Source organism: Microcaecilia unicolor, chromosome 11 (assembly GCF_901765095.1).
Source record: "Microcaecilia unicolor chromosome 11, aMicUni1.1, whole genome shotgun sequence".
Taxonomy (NCBI): Eukaryota; Metazoa; Chordata; class Amphibia; order Gymnophiona; family Siphonopidae; genus Microcaecilia; species Microcaecilia unicolor.
In genome coordinates this window covers 99,593,929-99,606,126 of record NC_044041.1, presented here as the reverse complement: position 1 = coordinate 99,606,126, position 12,198 = coordinate 99,593,929, and the positions used below count along the sequence as shown (strand labels likewise).

General features: G+C 44.8%; 1 protein-coding gene across 1 annotated transcript in view; it reads right to left on the bottom strand.

Annotated features, from left to right (window-relative positions):
* Window positions 1-12,198, bottom strand: part of LOC115480951 (unconventional myosin-If-like) — a 111,219-nt gene that overhangs the window by 48,442 nt on the left and 50,579 nt on the right. Inside the window, exon 3 of the mRNA XM_030219935.1 lies at window positions 899-988. Coding sequence (XP_030075795.1) covers window positions 899-988 — 90 coding nt within the window. The remainder of the gene's footprint in view (window positions 1-898; window positions 989-12,198) is intronic.

The following is a 12,198-nucleotide window of genomic DNA, read 5'->3' as shown; positions in this document are numbered from 1 at the left end:
CTTCCAAAATCACACAGGCCCTGTCTTCATATGAGAAAGTCTTGAAAGATTTAGAAAAGTGGAAGAAAAGGGCACTTGAATAAATGTCTAATAGTGATTTGAGAGATTCCTCTGAAAAAGTTTAATCAAATTCCTAGTTGGAACATGTGCATTGTGACACACTCTTTTGCGGACTCCCAGGGGCGGCCCAAGGCAAGATGCCGCTCCCCTCTCCCCAGGCCGAGATACCACTTACCCCGGACCGAGATGCTGTCCCCTCCTGGGCCGAGATGCTACCCCCTTCCTTCCTTCACCCCGTTTACCTTGTTTTGTCATATTCCAAAAGCCAGCGGCAGCAGCGATTCCCATAGGCACCCTGCCGCCAGCACCAACCTCTTCCCTTGACTATGGCCGCATCTGACGAAATAGGAAATTACATCAGAGAAGCAGCCGCAGTCAAGGGAAGAGGCGGGTGCCGGCGGCAGGGCAGCATATGGGAATTGCTGCCGCCACTGGCTTTTAAAATGTGATGAAACACCAGGTAAATGCCGCAAAAGGAGCGGAGGAAGGAAGGGGGAGATGTCAGTCTCCAAAAAATGTCACCTGAGGCCCCTTCCTCAGGTGGCCTAATGGTCAGGCCACCCCTGCTGACTCCACAGTTTTCTTCTCCTAATATTACCCTTCCCACACTCTCCATTTCAGGGCTTGATCCCCAGGAGTCCTGCAAGCAGAAGCGTAGCCAGATTATGATGTCAGGGGGAGCAGAACTTTTGTAAAATAGGCATCAGTGTGAACTTGAAAGGCCGATCTGCATAGGTGCCATTTTATTCAAAATCCATATGGGGCAGCAGCTGCTCCCCTTGCACCCCACCTAGCTATGCCTCTGCCTACTAGATGTGAATTAGGTAGGCATACTCACTGCTCCTTGGTAGAGTTCAATCTCCCGGTCAGTGAAGTATGGCATCTGCTTGAAGGGATTCACAGAGATCAACACCGAGCCAATGTATGTCTGAGCCACTGGTTAAGGAAGGCACTTGGAGAATTAGAACAGAGCATGGGAAGTAACAGTTGTGGATTCTTCTCATTTTGATCTGAACAGTACATACATTTTGAAATTGCTACCTTCTAACAGTGTATAATGGCAGCCCGTATAACATTAGCTCAAACTTGGATAAGCCCTGAACCTACTTCCATTTGGACTTGGAAGTGCTGTTTGCAATATATCTGTACCATTGGCAAATTTAGGGGGTCTTTTATCAAGCATTTAGCTCACAGTAGAAATCAGCTGGTGGTAAACACAGAGATGCCCATTATATTCCTATGGGCATTTTGACGTTTACCATCAGCTGATTTCTACCGCGAGCTAAAAACGCGCTTAGTAAAAGACCCCCTTAGGGCTTTGGGGAAATGGGAAAAGTTGTGGGGGTCCCCTAGCTCAATTATGTTTGAAAGAGAATGCTCTCACTTTATCTTGTTATTCTGGGGTATGGAGGGAGTAGTTTGAACATGCTGGTGGATGGGGGGGAGGGCATGGTTTCAGGGGAGAAGGTGTTTTACATAAATAAAGTGAGGATAAACTGAGCTTTGTTTTTGAAAGACTACACTAATTGCTATGTCGTAAGTGCGCTGTATTTCTGGGATCTGTGTGACCATAAGAGATATGTTCATGATTGTTTATATGGTTGCTGGTTCCTAGTATTGTAATATTCATGCTGCACTTGTTTCAATAATAAAAAAAACCCTTATTAAATGAAAAATAAATTACCCTATGTGAGGGAAGGAAATGATTTCATCCCCATCTAAAGGAACAAGCAAATATTCAGAGATTTAAGACATCACCTCCATGACACATCCAATCCCAGCTGGCCTGATGCACAAGTGATTGTTATCTTTATTTGAACCTGTGTAGCTTATGCTTTATCCACTCTGTGCACGTATGTCTTTCGCCTCTAGTTGTGTATGTGTGTCTCTCACCAAATTTTCATTGACTGTCTTTCTCTTTATCCCTACTCCTCTTGCCTGGGTATGAATATGTTTGGATTTGTTTTCTGTATGGATGCTTGTGTATGTATTATGTACTGTATACATATATGGGAACATGTATCTTTTACATTACATTACATAATGGTTTCATATTCTGCAAAAGCCTATACAGTTCCTTGCAGATCACAATAACAAAAAAATGAAACACTAATCTGGGAATTACAAACTTTGCATCACAGAAAACAAAAAGAAATACTAAAAGCCTTCAAAATCGGGACACTTGAAAATCAATCTTCCATTAGTAACCCAACATGGGCTGTGTTTCGGCCACAGCGCCTGCATCAGGGATCAAATATGATGTGACATCTAATGGATTCAATGTGCAGCAATGGAACTTTCTCCCATGCACATTACAAAGTCATTACTCAGTGCGTTCAAAGCAAAGACAGTCCCTTAGTTCAATAAATCAAACACACTTTGCATCACAATCAGAAATATAGATCAGCCCACATAATTCTTAAATAAAAAAGTTTTTAGTTGTTTTCTAAATCTTAAATAGTCCCTTAAAAAACGGACTGAGAAAGGAAGGGAATTCCAAACCGAAGCAGAGCTATGTAAGACAAAGATGCAGATAACTGTTTAATAGATTTAACTGAACCAACTGGAGGAAATTTTAAAACAACCTGACCCTGTACTAGTTGTCTATTTAAGAGAGAACCCCCCCCCCCCCAGCCAAATATGATGGAACATCCTCACAAAGGGACCGAAAGACCATAGAACACAATTTAAAATGGGACCTCACTACCACGGGTAACCAGTGAAGTTTATAAAAATATGGTGAAACTGGTTCATCCTGGCATAATGAAAAGATTAACTCCAATTGCTACATTTTGAACTGTCTGGAGCTTTTTCAAGACATCACTTGTACAATCTACATAAACAATATTGTAATAATCTAACTTAGAAAGCAACAATAAAATTTCAAGTCCAAACAATTCATAAACTTTCCTTTGTCCTACCTTTTCTAAGCATCTTCCTTTCAAGCTTCATTTCAAGCCTCATCTTCTGCACTAAATCAACTTGTAATGTAGCTATGCTGACTGATTAGTGCAGACATACCCACTCTTCACCTCCAGACACGCTCCCTTGGTGAAAAAAATTAATTTTATTTTTTAGCATGCCGGTAGCACACACACATGTCAAAAGTACCATTGGATACCTCAGCGTGCCCTGCAGCATACCATTTTAAGCTGCGGTAAGCAGGGGCAGCCCAAGACAATCTGTCACCTGAGGCAAGGAATAAGCCTCTACCACCGCCTCCCTGAGGCGAGGAATGAGCCACCGCTGCTGCCCTACCACCGCCCTCCCCTGAGGCGAGGAATGAGCTGCTGCTGCCTCCACCACACCCCCGCCACAGTCTGCCATTTCCCCCCTTCCTTCCCCAGCCCCCTTCCACCAATGTACCTTTACTGTCTCGTTTTTCCAAAGGCAGCAGCAGTGATTCCCAGAGGCTGCCCTGCAGCTCATCTCAGCCCCTTCTTTCTACTGTGATCTGCATTTCTAACATAACCTCCTGTTTCCTTGGAGGAGTTAGGAGGGGATAACAGTGTTATCATGTGCTTCCATGTGGTCTTTTGGTGGGCCAAGATTCCCCTGCCATTAGATCAGTGTGGAGACCCTGATTTAAGAACTGGCAACTTGTGGGTTTGGAGAAGGAGAGAAGTCATAGTCCAGATGGACAGAGACTGTCAGTGGGCTCTGGAGAGTGGATCAAGAGGGATCACTTCCAGGAGCTGGAGAGAGGAGCTGGGGACAGTTCCATCTCATAGGGGAGCCAGGACATCAGAGTCCGAGACCGTATGCAGGAGGCGCAAAGCCCGTGAGGGGTTAATTGCCAATTGGAAGAGATGGATAAGAAGAGGATTTGTGCAAAGTGGATATATTTCTGATCTGCATTCTTGTAAATATTCTGCTAAAATCAAGTCAAGTTCATATTGGACTGTTATCTATTTCGTTGGTTTGAGCAAACTGAACTGCTGGTTGCAGAGGTTAATAAGAGTCCCAGTTAATTTTCATATAAACTGCTGGACTGTGGAGTGATTTAATCTTGGAAAGTGTTTTGGGAGTCAAGGGCCCTCTGAGGTCATTATAACTAACTGCCAGCTTGCAGACCACAGGAGATTTGAAACAGACTGAGTTCCTGGGAGGAGAAGAGGGTCTCCGCACCCACTAACCACTTCTTTTTCCCAGGTGGAGGCACCGTGCGTCAACAGTGAGGTGAAAGGGTCCAAAGGAGTCTGCCCATCGAGGAGGCTCCACGCGCGCCCGGATCCGAGGAAGCACTAGAAAGGGGGCGTTTCACTAATATAAGAATATTTGGGCACACAAGTGTCCTTATAGAATACTAGGATAAATCCAAGATCAGCATGCCCTAAATGTAGGCATGAACATTCATGACAGGCCTCTGGCTCACATGAGAAAAGAACATGCTCCACTGACAGTATTCTGTACCTTATCTGCCTATGCCCTGCCTATTCTCCTTCCTTGTGAATGCCCCAATAATACATGGTATTTGTACCTGCTGGATCCTCACTCATCCGTAGCTAAGCTAATTTCCATATTTTCTATCTGACTAAACTTGTTTTGTGCTGAGATTTTCTGCTACCTGTACAATTATCTTTGTTTGTGTGAATTTCCTGCACTTTAAGAAATTATTATTTTTTTAATTAATTAATTTATTTGTAGCATTTATACCCTGCTCTTTCCTGCTCGATAGCAGATTCAGTGTGGCTTACAATGTTTGGTAAAAAAGTATCATAGAGATAGTACAATTGTGTGGAGTAGGACAATAGGAAGAGATGTGGTGGGAGGGATTAAGGTATTGGTAGTATAGGTGGAGAGGAGTGGTTCGCGAATTAAGTTGGGTCATTTGGATAGGCTTGCTTGAAGAGGTAGGTTTTCAGCAACGTTTGGAAAGGTAGGTGTTCGATGGTTGTTCGGATGTATCTTGGTATGGTGTTCCAGAGTTGGCTGCCTTTAACAGAGAAGTTGGATGCGTAGTATGTTTTGTATTTGAGACCTTTGCAGTTGGGAAGGTGAAGATTGAGATATGTTCGAGAAGATTTGGACCCGTTCCTGGCTGGGAGATCGATCAAATTGGTCATGTAACTTGGGGATTCTCCGTGGAGGATCTTGTGGATCAGTGTGTAGACTTTGAAGTTTATTTGTTCTTTGATAGGGAGCCAGTGGAGTTTTTCATGGAGTGGTGTAGCGCTTTCAAATCGTGATTTACCAAAAATGAGTCTGGCTGATGTGTTTTGGGCGGTTTGGAGTTTTTTCAGGGTTTGGGCTTTGCAGCCAATAAATATGCTGTTGCAATAGTCGGCATGGGTGAGTACTGTGGATTGTACTAGATTGCGGAAAGTTTTTTGTGGGAGGAATGGTTTTGCTCTTTTCATTACCCACATCATGTTGAACATCTTTTTCGTTATGGTTTTTGCAAGAGTTTCTAAAGTTAGGTGGTTGTCTAAAGTTACTCCTAAGATCTTTAGATTATCGGATATTGGGATTGTAATGTCTGGGGTGATCAGGTGGTTGGGAGCAAAGTGGAGTGTTGTGATGAGAGGATCAAGCATTGAGTTTTTTCCTTGTTCAATTTCATCTTGAAAGCATTAGCCAAGGAGGCTAGGATGATCATGCCAGTGATTATTTTATCCGTGATTTCTGCTTGGTTGGATTGGAAAGGGATGAATATGGTGACATCATCTGCATAGATGAAGGGGTTTAAGCCAGATTTGGATAGAGATTTAGCCAGAGGGTTCATCATAAGGTTGAAGAGGATCGGGGATCCTTATTTAGTTTAGTTTAGTTTTAGTTTATTATTTTAGACTTGCCTTTGTCCTGTTGCATAGCTCAAAGAGGCCCTAGTGCTTTAAAATCTCTGACTAGGTGTCACAATTAAGGGGAGGTGAGCCCTTGAACAGCAGCTGAGTTGGTGCTACCCAGTCAACCCGAGGGTTAGACGGGACCTGACTGGTCACACAGGCACAGGCTCAGCGGCACTAGGCACAGACACTAGGCACAGGACCAAAAGAAGTAGGCACTAGGCTCAACGGCACTGGAGACAAGGCACAGTTGGGGCTGATGGCAGACAAAATTGGTTGGACAGGTGGACAGACAAGGCAGACTAGAGGTTAGGCACTGTAGGCTACGTCCGAGGCAAGGCTGCCTAGGAACAAGGCAAGGAAAAGCTGGAGTCAGACAAAGCTGGAGAAAGGCAAGGCTAGCTAGGCTGGAGTCAGGCAAGGCAAGGCTGGAGAAAAGTAAGCCTAAGGCTGAAGTCAGGCAAAGCAAGGCAAGGCTAGGCAGGCTGGAATCAGGCAAGGCAAGGCTGGAGACAAGCAAGGCTAGGCAGGCTGGAGTCAGGCAACATCAAAGGAACCTGTTGTGAAGGAGGTGAGAAGGACAGCACAGCTTCCTTAAATAGGACCCTGGAGCTGGCATGCACACAGTGTGACCCGAAGCCCTCGCCTCCTGCCAGTCTACAAAGACATGCTCCAGGCGCGTGTGTTCGCCTAGGAGCCCTGTCCCTTGGTGGAGCCAAACCAGCATTGCCTCATCACCTGGACTGCCACCAAGAGCAGCCTGCAACTGAGTGCGGATCTCCAAGGAATGTCACAGATCCCCGCCTTGAGGTATCATGACACTAGGCCTTGCTTTAGTCCTCTTACATTGCTTTAACAGGATCTAGTACTTTAAAATCTCTGATTGAGTCTGATTGTACTTTTGCTAAACAGAGTAGGCATTTATTGTGGATCCATGGTGAAGGTAGATTTTGGCTGTAGCAAATTTCAGGACTTTGCTACAAACTGAATATTATCAGCATACAGGCCAACCAAAACTGGTGGTTTTGGTTCCAGCTGGAACCAAGGCCGAAACAGAAAAGTATGCCTGCCCCCCTTGGCCGCCATTTTAAAGTGGCAGCGGCAACAGGCAGAGCAGTGGGCAGGAAAGGGGGGGGGGTACTTTCCTGCCCCTGAAGAGGCCACTAGACCACCAGACCACCACAGCTCATTAAGGTAGGCCTGGGGAGGGCCTACTGATGCTCAGGATGGCTTGGGGGGGGGTGATGGTGCCGCCGGGGGGGGGGGGGGGGTAGTGGTTGGAGGGTGGCTCAGGAGGGTGGGCAGTTTCAGCCGAAAATGCCCTGGCATTTTCATGCAAAACCCAAACCTAGATTTCGGGTCGGTTTTTGTGCCGAATCCAAAACTGAAACCGAAATTCAGTTGGTCTCTATATCAGTGGCATTTTAATATGTGGTAAGGCTTTTTAATAAATACAGGAATAGAGATTGGTTTCACATCACAAGGCTTCACATTAAAACACACTATGCAAACCCTAGATTTTTCTTAGGCTCATCCAATCCTACCCCTCAACCCACCCACCCTAAGACCATGGCATAAATTTCCAATACCTACTTAGTAGAGATGGTGTCCATCTATCGAAGAAGGCTGGCTAATTCATTGAGGAAGGCTTTAAACTAGAATCATTGAGGATGGGGGAACAAAGACCCCATATGAATAAATATTGAATACCTCTATAGAAATGGCAAAAAGGGTAACATCTGGAAAGTTGTACTGTATATACTAATGCCTATAGTATGGGAAATAAGATTCTGAATCTAGAGACTGTGATGGAAAGGGCTTATCTGGCATTGGTAGTGGTCACAGAGACATGGTTCGTGGAGAACTATCACTGGGATATTGTTATACCAGGCTATAATCTATTCAGGAAAGTCAAGATAGGAAAAAGGGAGGAAAAATATCATTATATGTTAGAAACAATAGTAAAGCAACAGAATTGCAGGATTTACAGGGTAAGGAGGAAGCACTGTGGGTTAATCTGGAAAGAGAGAATGGAAATTCTATTTTCATTGGTATTATATACAGGCCTCCTTCTCAGACAGAAGTGGACAGGGATTTGATTGAAGATATACATAATATAGCTATGAAAAGGGAAACTGCTACTAATAGGTGATTTTAATATGCAGTATGTTAATTGGGATATCCCAGTTGCAGGGTCATCTAGAAGTAGAGGATCCAGGATTGTCCACAGGGGAACTGTTTCAGCAATTGGTAAAGGAACTCATGCGGGATGGGGCCATTCTGGACATGGTGCTTGTGAACGGGGAAAGTGTTTCTGATGTTATAGTGGGTGAACATCTGATATCCAGTGATCACTGGATGGAGTGGTTCGATGCTAAGAACATATGGAGAGGGTTCATTGGGTTTGAAAAAGCCAACCAGACGATCAATGTGGAATAATGATTCAGATAAATAATAACTAGGGATAATCAGGTTAATACCACGTTTTCTTTGTTTACTGTTGTTTAATTGATCTCCTTGTCTTGATTCACTCTCCCTATTTTGTGGTCTAAGGAAGAGTATAGAATTACCTGATTGAAATAATTCTTGTGTGTTATTTTCTCTGTACTTCTGGCAAATTATTTTAGTGCTTGTAAAATTAAGTTGTTATATAAAAAAAAAAAGATCGCCTTAAAAAGGCAGATAAGGAAGCGGGAAAGGAGGAAGGCCAAAGCATTTTATGAAATGCAGAAGTGTTCTCTGTTGACTCATTAAACCTTCCCACTGTGTATTTAGTTCATGGTTTCTCATTTGAAACACAAGTCCTTTTTCTTATAAATCTTCTATGCAGGAAGAGACCAAATGGGAAAAGATTTTGCTCATATTTGTTTTCGAGTTGTAGTTCAAGGTGAATTTACATTCAGGTTAATTCCTGTCCTTGAAGGGCTTACAATCTAACCCTCCTGTTTACTAAAGCTTAGCTCAAGTTATCTGCAGCAGGGCCCATTTTATTCCTATGGGCCCTGCTGCAGATAACCTGAGCTAAGCTTTAGTAAACAACCCCCTAAGTTTGTACCTGTGGCAATGGAGGGTTAAGCAACTTACTCAAGTGCACAAGGAGCTGCAGCAGGAGTTAAATTGGGCTTCGCCTGGGTTCGTAGTAGAGACCTGCATGGGAACAGGGTTCGCAGGAATTCTGTGGATTCCACGGGATTCCTGCGGGGACGGAAGCAGTTCTGCGGGGATCCCGTGGGGACGGAAGTAGTTCCTGCGGGGTTCTCATGGAAATATATGCTGCACTTGCGCCAGCCTCTCACCTACCGAGTACCAAGTTCTTTGAGTGCTGTCTCCTCTCCGCTTCCTTGCTTTAACAGCACAGATGCGGAAAGTCTCCATTAAGGAGGTGGTAGAGATACAAATGGTGATGAAATTCAAAAAGGCATGGGATGAACACAGAGAATCTCTAATTAGAAAATGGAAGTTATAAAAAACAAACTTAAATGGCTGCTTGTGTGTGGATGTGTCGAGTGACACCTAGATGGCGACTCTGGCTGTGATGAACTAAGGCTGATAGCGGGAGACCTGTACGGTCTATGTCTCATATATGGCAGTCTGGTTTAGGATGGGCTGGAAAAGGCTTAGACAGCAACTTTAATGGCTGGAACATGAGGACAGTGCTGGACAGACTTACGGTCTGTGTCCTGCAAATGAGAAAATGAATAGGCTGGAGTAGGCTTCGAGGGCAACTTCAGCAGTTGGAATATAAGGATAGGACCAGACGGACTTCTATGGTCTATGTCCTAGAAACGCCACAGAAAGATCATAATCAAGTATATAATATCACATTCATTGTTGATTTAATCATGAATTGATAATGATTGTGACTATTTGGCAGACTGGATGGACCGATCCAGTTTTTTTCTGCTGTCATTTACTATGGTACTATTAATCCTCTCTGCTCCCATGCTGATGCGCAGACCACAGCGCCAACATAGGCACGAGCATCAGATGTCACCTGACCTACTGCCACGTGCATGTGGCAATCTCTTAGCACACAGTGCCAGTGAATCAAAGAAGTCTTACATGTGCGCACCAGATTGTTCCAACTTCTGTTCCTTCCTTGCCTGCAGTGCTGCGGCTCAAACCCAGAGAAAGACTGAGAGAGCCGACAGCAATTTTTTTAATGTACCATTAAATTTTTGCAGGACTGGGTGAGGACAGGTTAAATTCTTGCGGGGACGGGTGGAGACGGGTTAGATTCCCTGCTGGGACGGGCAGGGATGGGATAGATTCCCCGCGGGGACGGGCGGGGATGGGTTAGATTCCCTACGGGGACGAATGGGGATGGGTTGGATTCCAGTGGGGACGGGCGGGGATGGATTGGATTTCTGTCCCTGTGCAACTCTAGTTCATAGCCTACTGCTGTAACCCGCTACTTCTCCACTCAACTAAAATAGCAGTAGAAGAAGGTCTTTTCTTCACCTTATGTGGGCAGCATATATCAAATCAGACAAACCACAGCAGCAGATGGAGGAGGAGGAGAGACTCTTGCCCATCACCCAGACCACTTAGAAATGCTGCATTTCACAGACCTTCCTGCCACCTCCACCCCCCCCCCCCCCCACCGATGATCAAAGCCCAGGCTCTAAAGCCCACAAGACAAACCCCACAGTACAACAATAGCACACAAAAATAGCTTACTAATGCTCAAAGCAAATGACATCCAAATTTATGCGTGGAAAATTCATGTTATTAAACTGAAAGCAAGGGAAGGAATGTGTCTGGTGCAGCTGAACAAAAGTTTCGTAGTAAGTATGGCTCTTGTGCACATGTCCAGACAAAACCGGAAGTGGCGCTGTTCTTCTGTGCCTTTAAACATGAGCTTTTCAGAAATTGTTTGCACTTAAAGTTTTGAAAAGTTCATGCTTAAGTGCAGAAATACAGGTGCTGTTTTGCGCTTGCACATTCGCTTTTGCTCGGACTCTCACACGTGTTTGTTTCCCACTATCAGTGCTTAGAAGCTGCCCAGGCTTACTTCTGCTTCCAAAAGAAGACACAACTGGCAGTTTCTCAATTGAGCATTAGGAAGAAATAGTTACTGTCCTCTTTAGCATCCATTTAAATACATTAGAATGCAATTGGCACATTAGCAACAGCACTCAAGCCCTCTGAGCATACAGCGCTGTATAACATGCATGCAAATCCGCTGCTAACCTATTTTACCTCTAGGGGTAGTTTTGAGCATTGTCTTCTGAATGCATGGATTTAGTTTACTGAGGGGTAGATGCACTAAAAACCTTGTTAAAGCCCTTCCCTTACTGATTCCTTAGCGAATCGGTAAGCAATGGGAATGCATCAAGGAAATCGCATGCAAATGAGCTGGTCGTTGCTAGCTCATTTGCATGGGATTTCTTTCCAAGCCAGTCGGCCAGCTGAGCATGCACAGTGAAAGAAAGAAAAAGTCGTCCCCATAATCGGGAGGGAGATCAGGGCTCCCGATGCTGCTGGCAGCTATCAGCGGCTTCTGCTCCGGCCGCCTTGCTCCTTTCTGTCTGCCCCGGGGTGTTAGCTGCACGTCCGATGCCCCTCCTCCAGGTCTCTCTCAGCCAATCACAGCACGCTTAGCTGTCACTGGTGTCAGCTAAACGCGCTGTGATTGGCTGAGAGAGACCTGGAGGAGGGGCATAATCGAAAGAGACGTCCAAATAGTTTTTTGATTTGGACGTCCTCGCACGTCTCTCTCCAGCGGTGGTCATTACATAAGGACACCCATCACAAAATAATCTGTGGGGAAAAAATGTCCAAGTGCTTGTCAGGGACGTCCTTTTTTTTTGTTTTAGTGAAGTACGTCCATGTTAGGCACTTTAGAAGGTCGGCCCTGACGAGCACTTGGACGTGGTTAGGCAAAGGTTTCCGGCTGGTTGCTTTTTTTTTGTTGTTGTTTTGAGTGAAGGACGCCCATAAAGGACGTCCCTGACGAGCACTTGGATGTTTTTTTTCCCGATTTTTTTTTTTTGGGGGGGGGGGGGGGTTAAATTTATAGACGTTTTTAGAGGCGAATAAATCCCGTGCAGTCCCAACAAGAGGTACAGACCTCCCGTTAGATTTTCCACGGTTAGGCAATCGGAAAACGGTAGTGCATCTCATTACAATACGATTTATACACATTATAATACTAATTTGCTCATCTGCATTCCGTTTTTGTTAGCGGCTACCGTGATAGGACAATGCCCTTTTGTGCATGTCCTGGTTTACTACTGGCTAGAACCAGTTTAAAACCCATGTTAATGGCTCGTTAAGTTTAGTGCATCTGGCCCTGATTCTCAACTCAGTCCTTGGGGCACACCCGGCTAAATACAAAGCTGTCATGTTA